The following is a 23,073-nucleotide window of genomic DNA, read 5'->3' on the forward strand; positions in this document are numbered from 1 at the left end:
GCCACCCGCCCACCTATGCTGCCACCGTGAGGGATGGGGTGGGAGAGAAAGTGCTTTGCCCATTAGGTCTCCACTGCAGAGGACAACGGGATTCTGCTGTACAACGGAGACAACGACCACATCGCAGTTGAGCTGTACCAGGGCCACGTGCGAGTCAGCTATGACCCAGGCAGCTACCCCAGTTCTGCCATCTACAGGTAGGGCTTCCTTGTGCCCACCATCTACCCTTGGGGGCTGAGCAACTGCCAGAGCAGGGTAGTTGCTGGAACCACTGGAAACTCGGGCTGCCCATCTTAGGTCTAAGTCCAGCGTGACGTCAGGCTCTCTGAGGTCTGAGGGGTAGCCCCCTCCTTCCCCATCCCAACCCTCACCTCAGAGGAGGTTCCCAAATAGTGGGGCCTCTGCCCCTAACTTCTCAGTTTCTCCGTAGGGCCCAGTTAGTTCAATTAGTCTCTGTATGTCCTCCCCCTGAGAGATTTGGTCACTTTGGAAGCAGCTACTAGGCCAAAGGCCAGAGATGCTCCAAACTGAGGCCCATTCTTTGGTGTGGGGGCACCCCATCTCCTTCCAGTGCTGAGACGATCAATGACGGACAGTTCCACACTGTTGAGCTGGTCACCTTTGACCAGATGGTGAATCTCTCCATCGATGGTGGCAGTCCCATGACCATGGACAACTTCGGCAAACACTACACGCTCAACAGCGAGGCCCCCCTTTATGTGGGAGGTGAGGAACTGGCACTGGGGAGACTCAGCTGTCTTTCTTCAGGATTCTCCATTGGGCCATGGTGACAGTGTCCCAAGGTGGGGCCTCTTTTGCAGTCTGACCCGAATGGGCCAGGAGACCTGGTACCCAGGGCACTACACTGTGAGGGGAAATGCTGAGAGGTGGGTGTTGTCCTAGTGAATGGCCAAGTTGCTGATGGAATGTCCTCCCCGCCGGAGCATAGGCTGCTCTTTGCCCCGCCCTGACTGACCAAGAAGGATGGAGAGACAGGCCTAGGATATGGCCTGGGGCTTTCCCGGCTGTCTCCCTCACCATGGACACCTTTCTTCTCATCTTTGGGCCAGAACGGGCTCCATGTCCAGTCTTGGGCCCTCAGAAGCCAGAGATGCTGCAAAAAGACATCACAGAGTCCCTGCATCAGCAGGAAACTCCCCACTGGCCATATAGGTATTGCAGGGCAGGTGACCCTGTCTACCACCCATAAACTTTCTGGTCTGGGTGGAACCAGGCCTTTGGGTACAGGGAGGGAGGGCTGCTGATTCCTAGTCCCTGGTTCTGATGCCACCTCAGTCTCTGCTCATTGAGTGACTTCAGGCAAGTTGTGGATGATCTGTCGAGTAGATTTTGGAACTTTCAACCTCAGAGAGTGGCTAGGAAGCAATGACAAAGTGCCCTGCACATGAATGAGTTCTAGGCCAGGTCCTTGGCTTTGGTTGGGGTCTCAAAGGGTAAAAGCCGGTGTCCCAGAGGGAAGAAAGGAGCCCTGGGTGAGGGCAGCCCAGAACCTCACTCTGGGATGACTTCAGCTGTCCAAGCTGTGGCAAAGGTTCAGGGTCACAGAGCCAGAAGGACACAGGCTGAGGACAACAGAGGACGTTGGAGCTGCCCAGCAGATCTCAGAGGTGGGTGCCACGCATGGCCTGGCCCTCCTCAGCCTGATTTTGCTCCCTGCCCACCCCAGGGATGCCTGTGGATGTGAACTCAGCTGCCTTCCGCCTGTGGCAGATTCTCAATGGCACCAGCTTCCACGGTTGTATCCGAAATCTGTACATCAACAATGAGCTGCAGGACTTCACCAAGACGCAGATGAAACCAGGCGTGGTGCCGGGCTGCGAACCCTGCCGCAAGCTCTACTGCCTGCGTGGCATCTGCCAGCCCAGTGCCAGCCCGGGGCCTGTGTGCCACTGTGAGGCTGGCTGGGGGGGCCTGCACTGCGACCAGCCAGCTGACGGCCCCTGCCATGGGCACAAGTAAGTCTGAGATGGGCTGAGGGAGCCCTTGCCCCTGTGGACCTGCCCCTTTCCATGTTCTTCCCCATGTGAGGGCCACCTCCCAAACTAGTTTTAAACCCCTAAGGTGGAGCGTGGGACCTGGCCCAGGTTCCCCATCCTAGTTTTCCACGTTCATTAACAGGAAAAGGCCCATAAGGGCAAACAATTGTATTTTGTTCCCTTGGTTTAAATCTTGGGGAACAGAATACAATCCTATGAAGTCAAGGCTGGGAGGGGTGGCTGGGTTGGCTGTCCTCACAGTGCCTTTTCTCTGTCCCCTCCAGGTGTGTCCATGGGGAATGCGTGCCCCTTGATGCCCTTTCCTACAGCTGCCAGTGCCAGGATGGGTACTCAGGGGCCCTGTGCAACCAGGTCGGGGCAGCTGCAGAGCCCTGTGGGGGCCTGCAGTGCCTGCACGGCCACTGCCAGGCCTCAGCCACCAAGGGGGCACACTGTGTGTGTGACCCTGGCTTTGCGGGCAAGCTGTGTGAGCAAGGTCAGGGGCCCCCCTCCTGATGTGCCCTCTGCAGGGTCCCTCCCCACAAAACGTGGTAGCAGCTTGGTGTTTCCTTTCTCCCAACCTCAGCAACCCTCCGCACTCCTCCCCACCTGAGGTTACTCCTGGCCTTTCGGTGGTCCCCACCCTCTGTGTACTGAGCTCCACCCCCCCACCATGTCCCCTGGGCCCAGCCCACCCTGCAGCTGCCCTTTCTAGCTGAGGTCTCTCCTTACAGAAGAGATCACCCAGGTAACAGCTCCTAGCCAGACCACCACATCTTGGTCCCATCAGCTCTGGACCTGGGAGTGGCAGGAAGTCTGAGGGTTGGGGACCCCTTCCTAAACCCTCCCGGGCCAGCTTGACCAAGATGCTGAGTCTGGAATCTAGACTGCTGAGGCTGGGCAGGAAAAGCGAGAGCAACCTCTACGTCTGGCACCTTTGGGCCATCACCCCCACAGCAGATTCCTTTTATAACGTCATCGCCTCCAGGCCTCTGCTTTTCCTGCATGCCTCTGTAAAGGGAACCGCCTTACTCTGGCAGCTAGAAATTTCTTTCTTTCCCCCGACCACACTAGGCACCCCAGGAGGACGGTGCACAGACACAGGTGCATGCTCAGAAGGTGGGAGGACGCTGGGGACAGGGGTGTGAGAGCATGAAGGCCCCTCCAGGGATGTTGCCTGCTTCCTCCTCTTTCTCCTGGGGCAGCAGCTGGACCCTTGAGTGTACCCTGAGGCTTTCTCTTGGTGTCTGTCCCATCCAGAGTCCGAATGCCGGGGGGACCCTGTGCGGGACTTTCACCGGGTCCAGAGGGGCTATGCCATCTGCCAGACCACGCGCCCGCTGTCGTGGGTGGAGTGCCGGGGCGCATGCCCGGGCCAGGGCTGCTGCCGGGGCCTGCGGCTGAAGCGGAGGAAGCTCACCTTCGAGTGCAGCGATGGGACCTCTTTTGCTGAGGAGGTGGAGAAGCCCACCAAGTGCGGCTGTGCCCTCTGCGCGTAGTGGGCGCGGGCCGGCGGCGGGCGGCAGCTGGGCTGGGGGTGCGGGCCATCACCAGGACGGCGCCGGGCCCTGGGCAGCGCGGGTGGCCTCCACTGCCTTTCCAGCTTCGGCCGGCGGAGGGGCGAGGCCGAGCTGCCGCCCTCTCCGGAAGTGCCTTGCACAAATAGGCGCTTAATAAACAGTTGTTGAATGAATGTGTGCGTGAGGTCAGGCCACTAAGGGCAGGATGGTGGCACCCCTCCACGCCTGCTACCTGGTCTGAAGAAGGGGGCCAGCCCTTTTCCCAGCTGGCCTTCCCCCGGGGCCGACTGTCAGCCCCACTCCCATCTCGCTGGCAGCAGGCGGACCGCAGAGGGGAAAGGCCTCCTCTTGCCATGGGAAAAGCAGCCCCACACTGTCGCCACTGCTTGGGAAGGATACTGGGGGTGGAGGTGGTTCCTGGGCCCGGCCTTGAATCCCTGACGTGTAGGATGACCACTGAAGTTCTATGAGGGGCTCTCCAAGGAGGCAGACCCCACGAAGAGGGAAGGAGGTTCTGGCTCCAGTTGAATAAACATCACTAGCCATAGAAGGCACACTGCGCCTGAGCTCCCCAGCCACCTGCCTGTTACAAGCTGCTGGTGACCTTATGGCAGAGGATCAGGTGTGAGGGCTTGGTGACCAGGCAGGGGTCTCCTCTATAAAGATTGGCTCAGGGCCCTGGAGCTGAAGGTCAGTAGGGAGCAGTGGGGTCACAGAGGTCCAGGCATCATGGCCTCTGCCGGCTGTTACTCTGGGCAGACTTTTCTCCACCTGGACCTCAGGGTCCTTAGCTATAAAATGGAGAGGAGGGAAAGGAACTGGTAGATTCTCCTGCTGTGGTCTCAGAAGGGAGCCTAAGGAGTTAGAAGTCCCGCTCTCATAGATCACAGCCACAAGTATTTATGTGCCTAACCTGGAGTGGGGAACTGTGGGCATTCAGCCCTAATGGGCAGACATGAACCAATCCCTGAGCACTGGAGTGACCAGGATGCCCAGGAAGAGTACAGACCAGTGGGGCTCCAGTCTCTGACCCTGGCTGGGGCTCCAGCTGCCCACCCTAGTGTTTGAAGAGCCAATGGATGTGTGATCCTCTGACAGAGGATTCTTTTCCATGCAGAGTGAAGTAGATGATTTCTGAGCCTGAGAAAGTTAGCTGAAGGGAGGAAAAGTGACCCTCTTTTCCAGGTCTCCCCAAGAGGACGTAGCCTTGAGGGAGGCACAGTGGGCATGGGGGTGTTTGGAGTCACCCTGTGCCTGTGTCCCCACCTACTTGGGCAGTGGAGGAGCCCTTAGTGCTGACTTCAGAGATCTTCAGCCTCCTGTAGCTGGAGGAGCCTGGCACATTCCACCACACCTGCACTCAGGCTAGCAAGTGTGAGCTGGGACCCTGGGGTGGGAAGAGGGCCCTGCCCTGCCCAACCGGGGAAGTGTCCTCATGGCAGGATCTGACACTCACCAGGGGACCAGGCTCTTATTGTCTGAGGCTCTGAGAAAGATCACAGTGCCCATCCCCCTCCTCCCAAGTAGGTGGCAGGCTGGCTTCTCCAGCATCCCTCTCTTCATTTGAGTTTCCAGGCTATTGTGGGACCCTGGCAAGCTGAGCTAGACTGCACAGGGCAGAAACATGCAAGGACAGCTAGCCTGCCCTTCCCTGAAAGGTATTGGACTCACTAGCCCTGTGGAAGTTAGCATGCCTGGTGGTCACTATCCCCAGAGTGCTGAAGAAGTCCATTCCCAAGCTAAGGAACAGTGACTGGCAAGAGGCCTCTTTACTCTGCACAAAGTGAAAAGGGCACCTGCAGACAGGTGATGCCACCCCTCCCCCAGGGTCATGGGGATGGCAGGTGAGAGGCCAGGGTGCTGGTTCCCAGGCAACACTGTGTGAGCCTAAGTCTACCCACATTGGCCCCTTCGTGCTAGTCCTTGATTAAGTCTGAGTTAGGATCCACTGCAAGCCTGAGGGCAGCAAGGGGCCAGGAGAGCCGAGTGCCCCAGAACCAACTTATCCTCCAACTGTAAGCCTCTAGGGACCTGGGTCATCACTCCCAGTGCCTGTTCACACTGGTGAAGTCCTGGAAGAGGCTACTGGGAGACCACCTGCTGAAAAATCGCCTCTGTATTGTGTCCCCCTCTGGTAAACACCTTCAGTTCCTTTGCGGTTGCCACTGGTTGTTTCCATTATGTGCACTGAAGACACCCAGCAAGGCGAGGCCTGAGGAGCTGCTGTCCAAGGCACCACTGGTGACTGTTAGGAGATGGAAAAGGCTGACTTTCTCCTCTTTGCCTGCTGTTAGCCTAACCGTGAAAGTATCTCTTTATACAGAATACTTACAGATTCTAATATATATTTGTATTTCATTTTGTTATAGTATTTTTATATGTTAAAGTCCACTCCAGTGTCTTGTCTTGATTTGCAGATGCTATGTGGTTGTGACCTTTGGTGTGGGGTTTCTGTAGTCTTGTTTGGATGGACTCTAAGAGACTGCTTTAGACAGCCCATGAGGGAGCTGCACCTGCCCTTCCCTTGGAAGTATTGTTCTAGAATGTCAATATTGTCTCGTCTTTCATGTGAACATGACATTGATTCACTTACATTCCGTCTGGTTGGTCTTTTTCTCTGCGGTGAGCCTGCTGCTGCCTGCATTCACCCTCCCAGGGTATAAGAGCTTCTGGGCTGACCCCACACCTGACACTATCCCCATACACAGGATGTCTGCCCTGAATCCTGTTCCTGAAGTGGCAAAGGTGGTCTGTTGATCCTGAAGGAAGAAGTGTCCAGGGGCCAGCAGGTACAGCTGGCTGGGGTTATGAGGCAGAGGAGGGCATAGCACACATGGTCTGGAGAAGCTGCACATTCTCATCTGTCACCAAGCACTGGCCCTTACTCTCACATTGTATGTTTGTCTACAGAGCCACACCCACATTTAACCTGTCACTGAGGGCTTTGGAGCATCAGGGCAACAGAGACAGCAGTGTCTTCCCAGATGTCCTGTAAGACTGTCTGTCTCTAGGCAGTGGTTTATAGGGACTAGTGGAGAAGGGAGGCAAACATACTTGTGTGGGGGTTCTGTCACCTTCTCAGACCACAAAATTGCACTGGGAGTTTGGGTGAGGCTGGGCCCTGGCAGACAAGCTGTGTAAGGGCCCCGATGATAAAGGTTCCTCGCTGCCCCTCCTCCCAATGACAGGACTATGGACTGATTTCCCACTGGAAATACAGGCAGTGGTCACACGAATCTCACCTTACCAGCATGACGGTCACCTTCAACGTGCCCAGTGATAGTAACTTCGGTGCCATAATTGGTAACAGTTGGAGATTTTAGGAGGAAAGAAAATGGAGTGAGGTAGGGTAGCAGGCTCAAGTGTCTGTTGTGGCCAGATTACCTATATAAGTCAAGTGAGCAATGCCCTCTGAGCCTGTCCCTTGTATCGCCCCTTCTTATATAGTAGTATATCAAATAATTTCCCTACTGTAAAGTGACAAATGGCAATTGACCCAGCTAGAGACTGTGGTGATCTGGAAAGCATTTCCAATCTATTGTGCATCAGTTGATGCATACTAGTAAGGTAATTGTCATCTTTATCATCTTTTTTTAAATCGATAAGCCAGCAATCTCAATCTTTTTTTGTGTGTGTGGTTCTGGGATCAAATCCAGGGCCTCAGGCATGCCAGGCAAGGCACTCTACCACTGAGCCATTTCCCCAGCCTCAGAACTCTCCATCCTAATGTTAAAAAAATAAAAAAAAAAAAATCCCTATAGCTCTTAAATGTATATTTAAAAATTGGGCTGAACAAAACAGATCTGTGGACCAGCAGTTTGCTGGGTTATCTCACTGGATGCTGCTTTGCATGTTGGTGGGAAGTGTTAAGATGAATTGCCAAGTTGATCTCACGGTCCTGCAGGGTCCTTAAATAGACCTGTATCAAGCAGAGTTGAAAGAATACAATGCAAATGGAAGGACTTTCGGCTATATCCACCAGGGCCACAGAGGGCCTGGCAGCCCAGCCTGGCTTATCTAAGGTCAGGAGATTGAATTCCACCACACTTCATCTTCGGGATGAAACACTAGTGACTTTCCAACCCTGCCAAGGGAATCCCAAGGATTCATCCACTGTGTTCTCTCTTCCCCGAAGCAAGGCATAGTTTACAGAATGATTTATGATTTTAAGTAGCACACAATAAAGTTTCTTTAAGGCACAACACCATGGTTGAGAACAAGTTTTCCTTTGGGATTACTTCTAGCCACTTACCCACTTGGCTTCAAGTTGAATACCTGGCTTCAATGCATCTGTACCCTCTCCAGTGATTACACAAACACACTTTAATATCAAAGAAGTTTAATACGCTGCAGTAAAATAAGCGCCTTAAAAAGCTCATGGAATAGGTGTCAATGTTAGAGAAATCCCTCCCACACATCCTCTAGCTCCATACCCCTTCCCTCAAAACCAAACAAGAAAATCTGAAACAACACAGGAAATCCTTCCAAGCCTGGATTTCAGTGCGGGCCCCTTCACCATTAACAAGAACACAGTTTCCTACATGATCTAACAGGAAAGTAAAACACAGAAGCACAAAAAGTCTACAAGATTTCAATATTTAAGAGACTTGGTACATATTCAAAGTTAAAATAACTCCCACTTTTATAGCTATACATATTGTTTTAAAGCAACTTAATATATTTTTAGATTTCCATATATACACTCTCAAAGGTTCTTCAGGTGAGGTATGTAAACATTGTCTAATGAAAAATTTTCAATGTTTCAAACCAACAAATTCACAGCATACATTGAATTTTCATCCATTAAAGACACAGTACTTTTCTACACTCACTAACATAGTGGAAATCCAGGCCCAAGGGACACACGCTTATCTTCTAGGTTACCATTTGCAGAACTTCTCATTTCACTGCTTTTGGAAAGGCCACCTTTACACAGGCTGGGAGCACACACTTGGTACCAGGAAGGGGCTGGGCCCTCCAGAGGCTCTGACCTTGGGCATCTGGAACACTGGCTAAGACTCACAAGACATCAAAAAGGAGCACATCTGAACAACTACAAGATTGACCGCGGCAATGACGTCACTGGGAGGAACCATAAAGACCTTTAAAGGAACGGTAGAGATTCGTTTTAGAGCTCCCTGAATCCACAGCTGGACCAGCAGCCCCTGCCCTCACACGTTCTGAAGGGTTGTGGCCTAAAAAGAATAAAAATCCACACGGCACCTGAGCTTCAGTTAAATTGTATGGGCTTCCTATGACCCCCTGGCCCTTCAAAGGCATTGATCTAGCCTCAATTAGGACCCTGGGCTGTGCTTTTAATACAGGTTGGGGTTGAATTTCTTAATATCTTAATGCATATGGGAAAATAATGCCATTGAGTTCACAAAGATGACCAATGCTCACAGGCACTGGCCAATGACCTTGGAGGAGCTCAATTTTTGAAAACTACTTGTTCCCTGAGGGTAAACAGCAGGCTTCTATTGAGATTGAGGCTAATAAGGGGGTTTTTATTACAAAGTATTAAAGACTTGGGGAGCTTCAGGCCAGAATTCTATTTTACCTCCACATAATCTACAACGCCCCTCCCCCGCCCCCCATCACCACAAGTAGTCACCTCTCCAAAGACACAATATAGGTCAATTTCTTTCCTCTTTGCTTGCTTTCAGGCTCAGCAACGGAAAGGTTTATCCTAATGCACCCACTTCAATCTAAAAAAACACTAGTGAAAAATTCCAAACACCATCATAAATACAAAAGAGAAGACATATTCCAAAAGCCTAAAAAACTACATTACTTCTATTAAAGGTTATTTGGGTGTGGGGTATTTTTTTTTCACAAAGTCTAGGACGGTCACAAGGAGAGGTCACTTAACAGCTTTAGAGCCTGTTGAGCTGGACACGCTGACAGAAATGGAGGAGTGACTGCCTCTTTCCACTGACCTAACTTAGAGCTGGACCCAGACACAAGGGCTAGAGATGTTTTAAGCCCAAGCAGAGGAGGATGGTAGGAAATAGGGCTAGCTTCTAAAGGTGGGCTAGGCAAAAAGGACATTTAGTTGGCCACATATTTCTCATGTGAAAAGTTCTTACATTCACTTTATAGCCAAATGAGCTTTGTTTGCCTCAACTACTTTCTGGAAACTACCAATTCATGGACAATTGCTAACATTTTGATTTACATGTTCACTTTTGATGTGTCTGGTACTGGCAGATTTCTCATCCATTGCTGTTTTGTGACATAAGGGAGCGTGCAGACAAACAGAAGCAAAAATTCAAGTACAGCAACCTCTCCGGCAAAGGCAAGAGGGTGTCACAAGAGCTGTTCTACCCCCACCTGATCCTCTGAGACAAGGGCCGATGAGGACCCCAGAGCATGTCATCACCTAGGGTCTTATTGCTTAAGGGCAACACATCAGAAAGAACACCTGGAAATCTGCTCTGCAGACCTGGGGACTGACCACTGACCAGTTTATCATACATTTGTATATATATAACATAATCAGATGAGAAGAAAGGGCAGTTAAAGCTTGGATTTGATGTTACATTACAGATCGAATGCCCCGAACAGCTCTCAACCTGCTGGCTTTTTTCTTTCTCCATGTGTGAACTGTGTTATGAAAGGAAGTCCAATGCTCAAAATATATTCTTCTACAATACTACAATGCAAACCAGTATCACTCAGAACATGAACTTGTATACAGCACATGTAATAAATATTTTTAGAAAACTATTTACAATATTACTTCTTGTGAACATTTAGATGAGAGCAAAATCTATTTCTTCCTGCAAAGGTTAAAAAAGTCTTGACTGTCAAGTTCAGTGCTAAATTCCCTGGCACCTAGTACCCATTCACATTTCATATTAAAAGTAGATTTGCTTACAAATAGTATCTTAGAAAAACATTCTCCAGCATTACTGTTCAAGTGTCCTCCTCATTTGTTTAGAAAAGACAAAGGGAGGCCATAGGAAATATGCAAACTGTGGTTCAAATGAATGACCAAAATCCCTGCAACCCCAGTCCCGAGGCTCCCTGCAGTTCTCAGTCCAGCCAGCTGAGCAGAACGAGAATCATGACAGTCAGGGGTGCCCAGGAGAGGGGCACAGGGAAGAGGGACGTGACCATGAAGCATTGGATCCACTACATCTAGGGTGCTCTGAATTGCAGACCAGGACTCCTGAGAACTAAAGCTGAACACATCTTAGAACAGATGGTCTCATTCTGTAACCACTAGTTACAGGTGGGACTGGCCCACATCTGTAGACGCCTGCTGAGAGGGAGGAGGAGGACAGTGAAGGTGCCCAAGAGTATTGCAGGGTACAGAAGGTAATGTGTGTCTCCCATGGTGAGTGTGTGAAGAAATGCCTCTCACAAACCTGGGACAGTGAGACTAAAAGCACATACACCTCAAAGCTGTCTTCAGGCAACCAGTGGTTCCGCCTTATCCCACAGGCGTGGGTGTGGACTTCCTTGCGATTAAAAACAACTAAGGCTCATTTCCCTGCACAGGTTGTGGAAGTGAATAGTTGAACTTGTCGACTGTGAAGGTAAGAAGCAGGGTGCCTGAGGCAGGCCCTGAAGCCATGCCTGGCAGGGTCATACCAGCCGAAAAACTTCCTTCTGGGATGGGCGACAGTGGGGAAAAGTGCTCAGGTTCCCAGTCCACATTCCATCTCCCCAAGTACAGGGAGGATTTCAAGGCCATACCCTTCGGCCTTCACTGTGTTGTCTGGGATTCAACAGCTGAGCATGGTAGTTGGGGAGGATGAGTGGCATGAATGAACAATTTCTGGAAAGCCCTTTTGACAGTTAATTTTTTTTTTGTTAAAATAAATACTCTGTATAGAAGCATTTGAACAGGAAAATATCATTATTTACACAGTGAAATAAATTCCACAGTGGTGTGTATAAATATGTATTATATATATTTGAAACCAGTCAATAACAGACTCCTAGACTATTCAGAATGTAGGAACCACTAGTGAAATCAATAATCTTAAACTACAGAGGCTCTAAAAAGAATTCCTACAGGTGGTATAAATATACAAAATTATGCAAGTCTTATTTGTATAGTATGTTTCCCACAAACTAGCTCCTAAACACTATAGCTTCGGCTACAAGGTACATCAGGTGTAAATCACAGAAAACCAGGATGGAAAATAGGTTGATAACTGAATGGTATTTGGACCTAACATCTAAATATTGGAAGAAAAAATAAGAGTTATGAACATAAAAACTTCTCATGTGATGTATGTGTTCAGTGAAGCACTTAGGAGGGGAAGACTGTCCCAGAGAAGATGCCACCTGGGAGTTGATGGCATAAGCAAAAGAGGGAAGAGGAAGGGCAAGTACCAAGAATGACTCCCCTAAGACGAGGAGTTAATTCAGGCTGACCAGGATCATGCCTCATGGGCCAGGCCAGAGTGCCTAAACTTGGTTGGTCTAAAGCTGCTGGTGTGCCAGTGGCATACTGGTATTTCAAGGAGTATGTGTAATCTGGATTTAAGGTTTAAATAGGCAAAGGCCATTCATTCATATTCACAATTGTGACCAAAGCTTGGGGAGTAATAAACTTGCAAGTACCCGAGAACAAGAGGAGTAGAAAACTCTGGGGGTAAAACTAATAGGCCCTGTGCTTTTGGGAAGAGGCACTATTCTATGCTGTAAATTCATTAGTAAATAGCTTGTGTTGAGCACTGCTATTAGTGGAATGATTCTACCAAAGTCAAGTTCATTGGGATTCATAAAATTGCAGATGACTTTTAGTTTAAAAACTTTCTTCTTTTAACTACAGACATATGATCATATGTATGTCCAAAATGTATCAATATTCAATCAGCAAAGGGGGTATTTTCCTTTTTCTTATGCACACAATCTTTCTTTAGGAATAGTGTGCAATAGCAGCTGGATACTGAGATGAACAGACAAGATATCCTAAAAACTAGGTAAAGAGTTGTTGTAATGTGGGATGTGAACAAAACAAATTTGTGCCTGTTTATACAATCTGACCTTGAATGACTACAGCAAGGATCAGTAAACATGTGCTATGAAGGGTCAGGTAGTTAAGTATTTTAGGCTGTGAGGGACACATATAATTTGCTATTTTTTCCCTATCCAAACCTTTTTTAAAAAGGTAAAATCTATTAATTCCAACTTCTGCCTATTGTACTAATAGAGACACCTGGCTGCTTTTTTGCAACACATTTCAAGCAGATTTTACATGGAACATCTTTTAAACAGACAGGTTCCACCATGTAAGAAAGCTCTGTTGTCTGAGCTCATCAGGGCAGCTTGACTGCAAAGCCGCTCCTCTGAAGGATGAAGCAAAGGACGTTGCCTGAGCTCTTAACAAAAAACACCAAGGCTCTGGGAAAAGGAAGATCAGATGAACAGGAGGTAATAGAAGGAAGTGACCAGCTCTGGTTCAATTCCAAGGGCTAAAGCTTGAGCAAGGACCTCCTCCACAAAGTGCTCAAGGTGGCTTCCTGGGGCTGCAAGTAAGCAGTGCAGCAGAGCACCCGCAAGCCTAGCTTGGAGGAGCACCAGAGCCAGTTCTGGGTTTCTGCAAGAGACAAAAGGACCTCACGGCTCCCAAACTACCCACTGTAGAAGACAGGCCTCTTTTTATGTTTCAAAGGTTGAATTATATTAAAGGTGTCTCAAAAGGGTTCACCTAATGCTGCTTGTTTTAAATAATCTTTTTGGAGGGTGGGAGTTTCCTCACTTACCCCTTACTCCCTTCAGGGTCTAGGACTGAACCCACGGTTGGGCCTTGCTAGGGTAAGGACTCTTGTCACTGAGCTAAAACCCAAATCCCTAAATACAATCATCCTTTTATTTTATTTTTTCCCCTGAAATGGATTTGGGAGCAAGCATGGGGAAGAGTACTTATCCTGGATGTGAAGACCACCTTGCTGACGTGATACACACAGATGTGATTCCATACTTAGAAAAAAATTTTCCCTAGTATTTCAGTGAGTATCAAGCTGTAATCAGACCTAAAAGTAATAGTCAAAGATTCAAAAGAATTGGGCTGGGTTGTAGCTCAGTGGTAGAGTACTTGCCTAGCATGTGCAAGGCCCTGGTTTCCATCCCTTGCAATGCAAAGGGGGAAAAATCAAAATAATGATGTTTCAAAACAATTAAGACTACCACTCTTTAGGGGCAACTGACTGAGCATTTTTTCACTGGTTGAGCATGCGTAGCACATGCCTGTAATCCCAGTGGCTCAGGAGGCCAAGGCAGGAAGATGGCAAGTTCCAGGCCAGTCTCAACAACTTAGTGAGACTCTGTCTCAAAATAAAAAATAAAAAGGGTTGGGAATGTAGCTTAGTAGCAGAACAACCCTGGGTTCAATTCTTAGTACCACCCCTGAAAAAAAAATTTTTTTCCCCCTCCACTGACAAGACCTTCCACTTCATTTGGAAGAAATGTACCCTTGAGTTTCAGGGGAAGGGGAAGACATCTTGAGTTTCAGGGAAAGGGGACATTCAACATCTTTGAAGTTGAATGGATTTGGTCTAAAGATATATTCCCAAACTTCTCAGTCATACTCAGTATACAGGATGTTCCAATTTTTCATCAGTTTTTTCAAAAACCACTTCAAAAGCCTCTAATTTTTGTTGGTTTACTTTAAATATAAAGTAAGTTTGAGAGTATTTGACTGAAAAGTTATTAGTACCAATAAATTTTTATTTTTCTAAAAGCGTACAAAAAAAAATTTAAGAGTAAACAATACTTTGGGTCTGTTGTCAGATTTTGTTTCTACTCTGTGAAAACGCTTTTCCTCATATCTAAACAGGAAGTCTGGAGGACTAGTGGTTCAGCTAAAGTACTCTCAACTGATTTCAACAGAACAAAGTCATTACAAAAAAAAGCATGGCCACAGTTCTGTGATGCCATACTATGTGAGTGAAATGGAGGTTAGGCCACATACTTTTTGGAACTCCTAATCCCAATTTGCTCATGGTTTTTGGCTCCCCAGGCTAAGGTGGCCTCACTGTGGTTCTGTGATGGGTGATTTAAAGGATGATGGAATGCTGAAGAGCTGGAGTTAAAAGGGATCGTAGCTCCTGTACTGTATTAATAGAACATGTCTCATTTGCAACAGGAAACAAAGAAGTTTATAGGAAAGAACAAGACTGAGAAAAGGAGAAAGAGAAGGGAAAGAAGAGAACAGAGAGGATGAGGCACAAGATGGAAGAACAATCAGGGAAGAATTATCCCTGAAAAGGGATTATTTTCTCAAGCAGGGGTCAGCAAACTTCTTAATCCAGAGAGAAGTCTTTTTTGTGGACCACATGGTTTCTGTTGCCACTACTCTGCCCACTGGCAATCGGTAAGCAAATGGGCATGGTTACGTTCCAAGAAAATTTTATTTACATCAACAAGTGACCAGCCCAGTTTGCAGACCTTTGATAGATCACCTGTAAATCAAAAGGCAGTCTGCACTGAATGACCTGAAACCAAAAGGTGTGGGGGTGGCTCCCTGGCTACTTGTCAGCCCTGTCCCAAATGTTATGACAAGACATCAGACTTGAGGATGGTAACACTACAGCATCTCCAGTTTGCATCACATAGGATGTTGTCCCTTTCCTACTAGGCTCTCAGGTCCACTAATCAATAGGAATGCTGCCCATAAGTGACAGCTTCTGCCCTCATCACAGAATGGAATCTATCACAAGGTGGGAAAGAGGCCAAACCTCAATTCAAAGCAGTTGTCTTGAAGTTATGCCTTTTACTGCTCACCGATCTGAACAGTGAGAAATTCACCTATAATATGTGATGAGCAGAGAATCCCATAAGAAAGTATCACATATGTAAAGGGATGACTACGGATACCACTTTTCTCTGTAACATCACAAGAACGACAAGGCATGAAACCCACTGTCTTAGGGAAGGTTGTATAGAAGTCTTTAATAAGGAATTTCAGGGGCTAGGAACTGCTGATTAATAGATGCAAGTAACACTCCCATGCAGGAAGTCTCAGAAAGTGCTAGGGGCAAGGCTCTGGACCCAACTGAGGGGGCAGTCTACACCCAGGGAGCCTCACGGGATAGAGGATGATCTGGAGAGGATCCAGCTTTGAGGAGGCTATGGTAGTTTCACTGGTGGTTTCTTAGGGATCTTTCAGTTCCCACCAGAAACTCAGAGGGATTACAGTCCTCTAGTTTTCAACTTCAGCACTGGGACAGTCACTTCACTGAGGGTAGGCCTAGAAGTACAATTCCTTTCAGACTTGGGGTTCAGAATGTGGGACAGACTGCCTTTACATCTGGTGGCAAGTCAAAAATGGCTATAGGAAAGTCTCTGCAGAGGAGGGCAAACAAGGGGAGACTGGAGTCAAGACCAAGCCTGGGCTTGGAGATACCTGGGAGAGCTTTTCAAGAATCTGCTGTAGGTATAAAGGGTCTTCCAGAGTTGGTCCTCGAGTTTTGCTTTTGTTTTCTTTCTTTTATTAGCAAAACTAACTGAATTAACAAAACTCAGATTCAAAAAATATGAAAAATTCTAAACTTTTAAGTGTCCTGATTGTATAGTATCTCAGTCTAAGTGTAGTTACAACTATGAAAGATGAGTTGATTTTAAAGATGATCCATTGCATTGTAAAGTGTGTAACTTTACTTCCTCAAATACAGCCTAAAAAGAGAAAGTTATTATCTTAAAATGAGCTTAAAAAAAAAAAAAAAAAAGAACTTAGAAAAGTAATGGAATGAATTAAACTTGGAACTGGAAAAGTTCCATCAACTTACTTCCTCACTCCTCTCCCTCACCTAATCCAAGCACCTTACAAGGTAGTCTATAAGCAGCCAAGGGGCACCTCTTATGTACAGGAATCAGCACACCTGATATTGGCAAACATCAGCTGTTTAAGTCACCACAAAAAACAATATCCAGTGACAACTATACAAAAAGATAATTTTTAAACCTTAAAACCATTTTTAAGATTAAATGAATGTATTCAAAACATAGTAATGCTTTTGTGCAACTTAGTGCTGAGATAGGGCTGCCAGCATACACACTCCACAGTTTCATTAATACAGGTAGCTCTTGAAGGGCCAAGTGGGGATTGGGGGAAGGCTTCATTGAAGACAGCAAGCTTAATTTTCTATGAAATTCAATACAACTCTCTATTTCTTATGAATTACATGCTTCTCTCCAGTCCTATCCCATCATCAGAAGTTTCCATTATATTCAGCAAGCCTTTAGTAGAATGGGCATATAACCTAACCTGTTTTATCATGATTTGAATGAACAAAAGTAAAAAAGTAAAAAAAAGTTCATCTGGGTTTATCTAAAGAGACCTGGAAATTTTTTTAGTACTCAAGGGCAGCAGTTATCCATACAAGCCTGTTTTGGTGACAAAACAGGTTAAAGAAGCTGACTGAGGCTTAAGCAACCCAGCCTGTTTTTTTGGTGGCCCAAAGGAAATGTCAAGTACATACTGTGTTATGAGAGATCAATGTCACAAGCACTGAGTAAAGCCAATAGGCCCATCTCGGGCTTCACTGGGGAGAGTTAAACAACATCAATTACAAATATTATAGCTCTCACTTCTGAGTCATGGAACAGAGAATGACATGGCACAGGGAGGAAGAACACTACAAGCATTTAACCCCCAGGATGGTGCTAACATGAATGGACATCCACTCCAGAACAACCCAGCTGAACCTTAGCTCTGGGCGCAAGGGGTGTAGAACCACTGAGATGCTTGGGCAGCTGCTTCCAGCTGCCAGGGTGCTCTGACCTCTACATAACTGTGCTAATCACATCTCTCTCAGTCTGGTGCCACTGTGGTATTAGGGATGTGCATGGAGACCTAGGTCACTTTAAAACCATCTGGCTTGTGCTAATTATTCAGCTCATGGACACACTGCACAAAGAAGAAAGAATTTTACTGTAAAACTGGGATCAGGAGACATTTGCAGTTAATAACCACATGCAAATGCACCTGGATACACATGCTCACACACACAAACTTTCCTATTACTGGAAATGACATTTTGGCTTTCTCCGAACAGGGAAGTATTCTGGGTAAGAAGGGAAATAAGAATAGTCACTCTCATCCTAATTGTCAAATTACAATTACAGTATTTTTAAAAATCCTTTTTTTTTTTTTTTTTTTTTTTGCCAAAACAGAAGGAAAACCATGTTAGCATGCTAGTAAGCTTGCAAAGTCAAAAATGAAGAAGAGGATGCTAAGAATCAGTAATACAGTTTGGGAATACAAATAACCTTTAGAATTCAAAAACCAAAATTTACACTTGTGACACACCTTTAGTCCCAAGGGCACATAATTTAGAGAACAAGTTCTCAAATGACTAAAAAACAAAACAAAACAAAAACAACTAAACAAACAAAAAACAACCCAAAAAACAAAGGTGAAAGGAGTGATCAACAATGAATATGATTTTTAAAAAGAGGATAATAGAAATAGTAATCTTTTATAATAATTATAAATCCTCTGCATTCTCCACATACCATAATAATGATTTGGTTTAGCTTTCAAACATCACTTAAACAAAACAAAACCAAAAAACAAAACAGAGAGGGAAGTCACTGCTGTGGTTTGCAAAGAGGGTGCCTGCAGGGATAGCCACTGCAGGTGGCTGCTGAAGCTCCTTTCATGTGCATGATGGTGGTCTTCTCGGCTACAGTACAAGTGCTTGTGCATCAAGTATAAAATACAAGCCTTTAATCACATAGATCAGCTTTTTAGCTTTTGTAAATTTAAAAACAAAAAGGATAAATAAGGCACTGTACTTTTAAAAACGAAAATTGCTTGGTTCCAAGTTTAAAACCCTAGGAACAACCAGAATAAAATATATAACTTCCCTTACTCAGCCTCAGAGAAGGACTCTGCAAGTTCTCTTCTCCACCTGAGACGTATTTTTTTGACATCTCAAATTGTGGTGTTCTCCACTATTCATAATTCAAAAGGCTTGACAAGCTTATAAAAGCAGATATAGTTAATGCAAAATAAAAGGTTACTTCTACAGAACAGTCTCCCCCTTGGCTGCCATCCTTCCATCACTTTGCCTCCAGCCGCCTCCGTTTGCTGTGGGAAGAGTCCAGCTTTGCCTTGAGCTTTCTCTTTCTCTGGGCAGCACTGTTCTCTGGGCTTTTCAAGGATTTGGCCCGAGTCTTCCCACTGCTTGGCTTCCTGTTTGTAACTTTCTGGGGCCTAGAAGAGGACTCACCTGCCCCCTTTTGCTTTGTAGATTTTGCCAGTGCTTCTGAGGCAACGGGCTGGGTAGGTCTTTTGTTGGTATTCTCCTTTTCTTTCCTGGAGGGAGGGCAGCTCTTCCCAGAGGATTTTTTAGGGATCTTCATTTTGTTCTCTTTCAAGGACATCTTTTTGGGCAGTTGGCTGATTTTGTCCCTTGCAGCTGGCTTCTTGGCAGGAGTTTTGGAAGGCCCTTCAACATGCTTTTCTTTGCTGGCCCTTATCACTGGCCCCTTGTCCTTACTGTCCTGGGTGCTGCTGCTTTCTGCTCTCTTGCGTTTATTCTGAGCTTCAGCTTTAAGCAAGACCTCAGATGCCTGCTTTCCTTTCCTTCTCTTCATTCCTTCAGTACTCTTGGGCTTAAGGGGAAATCCATCTGCATGCACCTGGAGGGCGAGCTTGGGGGACATCAGAGGGTTGATGCACACACTCTTCCGACTCTGTTTACTTTCCGCAGCCACACCTAGAGGACTTTCCATTTTCTCATTCTTGATCAGTCGTTGCTGGGCTCTGAGTTTTCCTCGAATATTAGAATACTTTCTAAGGATCCGGGTACTGGCTGGAGTAGGCAGGTTTGTGGGAGGATGGCTACTTCTATCTTCCTTGACTTCCTCTGTACTATCTTCAGAATTAGGGTTGAGGCTGACATCACTGCCATCCTCTGTCTCCACTTGGTCAGGATTCTCTCGAAACTTAGCCCAGAGCTTCTGTGTTTTCCAATTATTCCTAGCAGGAGTAGCTCCAGGAAATTTCTTTAAGTGTTTTTTCAAGCGTTCAGCTTGCAGCGAACTAGGATACAGGCCAGAAGGAGAATACTTCTGAAGAGGATGCTTGACAGGGGGGATGTCTCCCGGAAGACGAGTATTGAGTTTCTTTACAATTACCAGAGACCGTGTTTCAGTTGTTTCTAAGAACCACTTACAAACATTGGATAATTTAAAGTTTGTCATAAAGAGCATCTGAACAGGAGAAAACTTCTGAACCTCCAAGGAACCCCTACATTTCCGGGACCTTTTCTTGCTTTTCCATATCTCCTTCAGTTTATCTGACTTGTTCCTGGCTCGTGGTGTTGGCTGTGCTTCTTTCTCTAGCTGGATCCAGCCCTTCTGCACTTTCATGTACTGGGCGTTGAAGTTGGCAATGAGCTCCTGGTTCTCCTCCTCAGCACACCATTCCACAAACTTGGGCTGTTCATCCACCACTGTGTCCACATCCTCCTCATCTAAGGGGTCAGTGCTCTCGGAAGCTTCGTTTTCCTTTGGCATTGGTTTTACTTGTGTAGCTTCCTTTTCCAAAGTCACTTTCGTAGTATCCAAGGAGTCCAGAGAATGAGCATGTCTTAGATTATATGCTGAAGAGGTCAATCTTTTAGGCCTGGGCACCCTGTGTGGCCCAGCATCCTCACCACTCTGACCACCCGACGTTCCAACTGAGCTACCTGGGGCATGGCCAGCATCCTCTTCATGCTGGATGTCCTCACTGTCCACCTCACTCTCACCCTCCTCCACATCCTGGGTAGGAAAGTGTCCTGGCCTCTCTTCTGATTGCTCCAGGCCCTCCCTACAAGGAATATTTTCAGAGGGAACAAGACCATTTTTCTCACCCACCTTAGACTGCACATAGATTTCCAGTCTCTCTCCAGACAGTGGCTGGCCAACTGTGGTTATGGGATCACTGCTGGGGAAAATCTCCCCTTCTTCCTTCTTGATGTCTTTTGCCAGCATGTTTTTAAAAGTCTGCCTTGTGACAATCCCACTTCCTTCACCCTCCTGCTCAGCATCGTTCTCAGAGGGACAATCACTGACATTTAGGTTTTCAGTATCCTCTAGAGCTTCTATATGGAAAGTATCTGATGGAAAGTCCTCAGGTGTTATCCTACTAAGGTACCCGTCTTTTTTAGAACGCTTTACACCAGGATTTTTAGAAACCTTGATCTCAGGACAAGAGGAGGAAGAGTCTGAACTTTGATTTCTTAGGTACCTATCAGCAGAGGAAGAATCTGAAAGCTGACTTCTTAGGCATCTATCAGAGGCCTCAGGAAATTTTTTGCCTTTTTTCTTCTTATCCAGATTCTCTTCTGGTGAGTCAATATCTGGATCACACATATCTTTTTCTGAAGAGCACTTTGTATCACTGTCCTCTCCCTCTTGCCCCGTAACACATGCTGCCTCACCTTCCTCAGTTTCACCAGGGCTTGCCTCAGCAGAAGTGCCACCTGCCTTCTGGGGTGAGTTGGTATCTAGTTCCAAAGTGTCTCCAGTCCCAGCCTCAGCACTGTGGTTGTGTTCAGTATGTGCCAGACTCAGGGGAGGCTCCACCTCCACAGGGGGACTTTGATCTTCTAAGCACAGAGGACTTTCTTCTCTATTGACCACCTCAGGAGAAGACAGAGGCCTAGAAAGGATTTCTTCACTACCTCCCCCAGAAATGCTTTCTGTCATGGGACCCAGGTGGCAGTCCTGGAGTACGCTTGGCTCCTCTGCATGCGGCAGAGCAACTGGTTGTTGATCTTGTTCAGAGGAAGACACCATGCTTGCTGTGGGAGCTGAGACTGCAGTGCTGTCTTCGGGCACATCCTCTTCAGGGAGCTGAGCAGGCATAGGACACACCAGGTTGGAGGCTGTCGCCTCCCCTGGTCTAGAGGAGCTGCTGGGATTCAGTTCACTCATCATGGGACAAACTTCAGGCTCTTGAGACTCTTTCACAGATGAAGTGTCTCCACCTCTCACCTTGAAGGAGGTTATTTCTTTACTAGGTCCTTCAGGATAGTCTTGTCTGGGAAGCTCCAAATCTACTGTGTGCCTAGGGGCTGAAACCGTAAGGGCCTGCCTGGGTGTCACCACTGCCTCTGATGCCAGCGGTGAGCAGCTCGCTTTTTCCTGGGAGTGTAAATTTCTGGCCAATGTGCGAACAGTTGGCAGCTCACAACAATCACCATTGAAAAAGTATCCTCGAGTACTCTTTCTGGCTGTTTTACGAGAAGACAATATAGATCTTTGATTCTCAAAGTGGCATTCTGTTATTGGTTGACTGATATAAACAACATCACACTGGTTATCATAATCATTTATCCTCAACCCTGAGGCCCTTTTACTTTTCCGAGCTGTCTTGATGGAGGTTGATATCATCTTGGTTCGTGAATGTCCATTAGGTGCTTTGTGTATAGCTGGCATGGGGCTGGAGGCTAACCAACCATCTTTGGAATGATCAAACTGGCCCTTGTCACTGGGATGTGAATGGTAACCCACCTTATTTCTTCCTAGTGAGTGAAGATGGTTCTCTTGCTTTGGCCTTGCATCTTGTTCATTTGCCTCTAAATCCTGGCGCAAAGGTGTTTTTGAGCCACACTGTAAAGCATTCTCTTTGTCGGCAGTTCTAGATGAGTTCCCCATAAACCCTGAGTCCCATGTCTCTTCTGATAAAGCTTTGAACGAATTTCTTTGAGAAACAACATAGCTATTGCCCTCCTCGCTATTCTCAGCTGCCACTTTTACTGCAAGTAGACTTTCTACTAAAGCTGAACTCTGCATATGGTCCTTACCATCCTCACATGATTTCATATTTGTGTCTTGCTCCTTTCCAGTGGTTTGCCCCTCCAAGCTTTTAGAGATGTGGTGGAAGTTCAATGAGGAAGAATTAGACACAGTGAGGTATCCCGGAGTAGAACTGTCTGTTGAACTGCCAGAATTAGATTGAGTGCCTAGAAGTTCAGAGGAATCTTTCTGGACAACAGTCAAGGCATTCTCTCTTCCATCTACAGAGTTTGTCTCAGGAGGAGGTTCCTTCAGGGTCTGTTCTGTCATATACAGAGAGCTGTGAGAGCCTGATGAGTCTACGAAAAAATCTACAGAAGTAGGAGACTTCCTATCAAGACACATAGCTTCCTTTTCCCTATTGCTGCTGCTTAGCTGGGCACAGCCAGCGTTGCAAGTAGATGCATCCATTTCTCCAGAATCCAAAGGTGGCAGGTCCTCGGTGCCTGGCTGAGATTCAGTGTACAGGTCACTCAGAACACGAATGAATTGCTTCTGGTGATGAGTGCACAGTTTGACCATAAACTTCTCCAGTGGGGACTTGGACTGATTGTTAGAATCTACTGCTAGTGTTTCTGTTGAGTTCTCACTAGATGGATAAAGAGAAAGAATCAATTAGTATTTTCCAAAGCACCATTTTTACATTATAAAATTCACCAGATACTACTCATATTGTAAAGAGAGTACAAAGAGAAAACAAAATGGCTTCAAAGTCCACCATGTACTTTTGTATGATTCCATAGAGTATTTACCTAATTACAAGGTCAGCCTGTAATAGTCTCAGTTTTTAAGGGACAACA

At 46.7% G+C, this 23,073-nt stretch overlaps 2 protein-coding genes and 1 long non-coding RNA gene across 22 annotated transcripts in view; 2 read left to right on the top strand and 1 right to left on the bottom strand.

Annotated features, from left to right (window-relative positions):
• SLIT1 (slit guidance ligand 1) overlaps positions 1-6,766 on the top strand; it is a 154,484-nt gene extending 147,718 nt beyond the window's left edge. For both annotated transcript variants that reach the window (XM_079138105.1, XM_079138106.1), the window contains 5 exons: positions 67-197; positions 572-726; positions 1,688-1,976; positions 2,282-2,493; positions 3,258-6,766. In XM_079138105.1, coding sequence (XP_078994231.1) covers positions 67-197; positions 572-726; positions 1,688-1,976; positions 2,282-2,493; positions 3,258-3,496 — 1,026 coding nt within the window. In that variant the 3' untranslated portion in view covers positions 3,497-6,766. The remainder of the gene's footprint in view (positions 1-66; positions 198-571; positions 727-1,687; positions 1,977-2,281; positions 2,494-3,257) is intronic.
• Positions 6,767-7,337: 571 nt separating this feature from the next.
• On the top strand, positions 7,338-14,314 carry LOC306659966. The gene is made up of 2 exons (XR_013763505.1): positions 7,338-13,946; positions 13,992-14,314. It is a non-coding gene; the product is annotated as an uncharacterized lncRNA (long non-coding RNA).
• A 1,930-nt stretch (positions 14,315-16,244) lies between these two features.
• LCOR (ligand dependent nuclear receptor corepressor) overlaps positions 16,245-23,073 on the bottom strand; it is a 136,963-nt gene continuing 130,134 nt past the window's right edge. For 10 of the 19 annotated variants that reach the window (XM_079137991.1, XM_079137993.1, XM_079137984.1 and 7 more), the window contains one exon: positions 16,249-22,862. In XM_079137991.1, the coding sequence (XP_078994117.1) occupies positions 18,545-22,862 (4,318 nt within the window). In that variant the 3' untranslated portion in view covers positions 16,249-18,544. Of the gene's footprint in view, positions 22,863-23,073 lie in introns of all 19 variants that reach the window. The other 9 variants (XM_079137995.1, XM_079137979.1, XM_079137981.1 and 6 more) reach the window with 2 other exon arrangements.

This window comes from Sciurus vulgaris (genome assembly GCF_902686455.1).
Source record: "Sciurus vulgaris genome assembly, chromosome: 4".
Taxonomy (NCBI): Eukaryota; Metazoa; Chordata; class Mammalia; order Rodentia; family Sciuridae; genus Sciurus; species Sciurus vulgaris.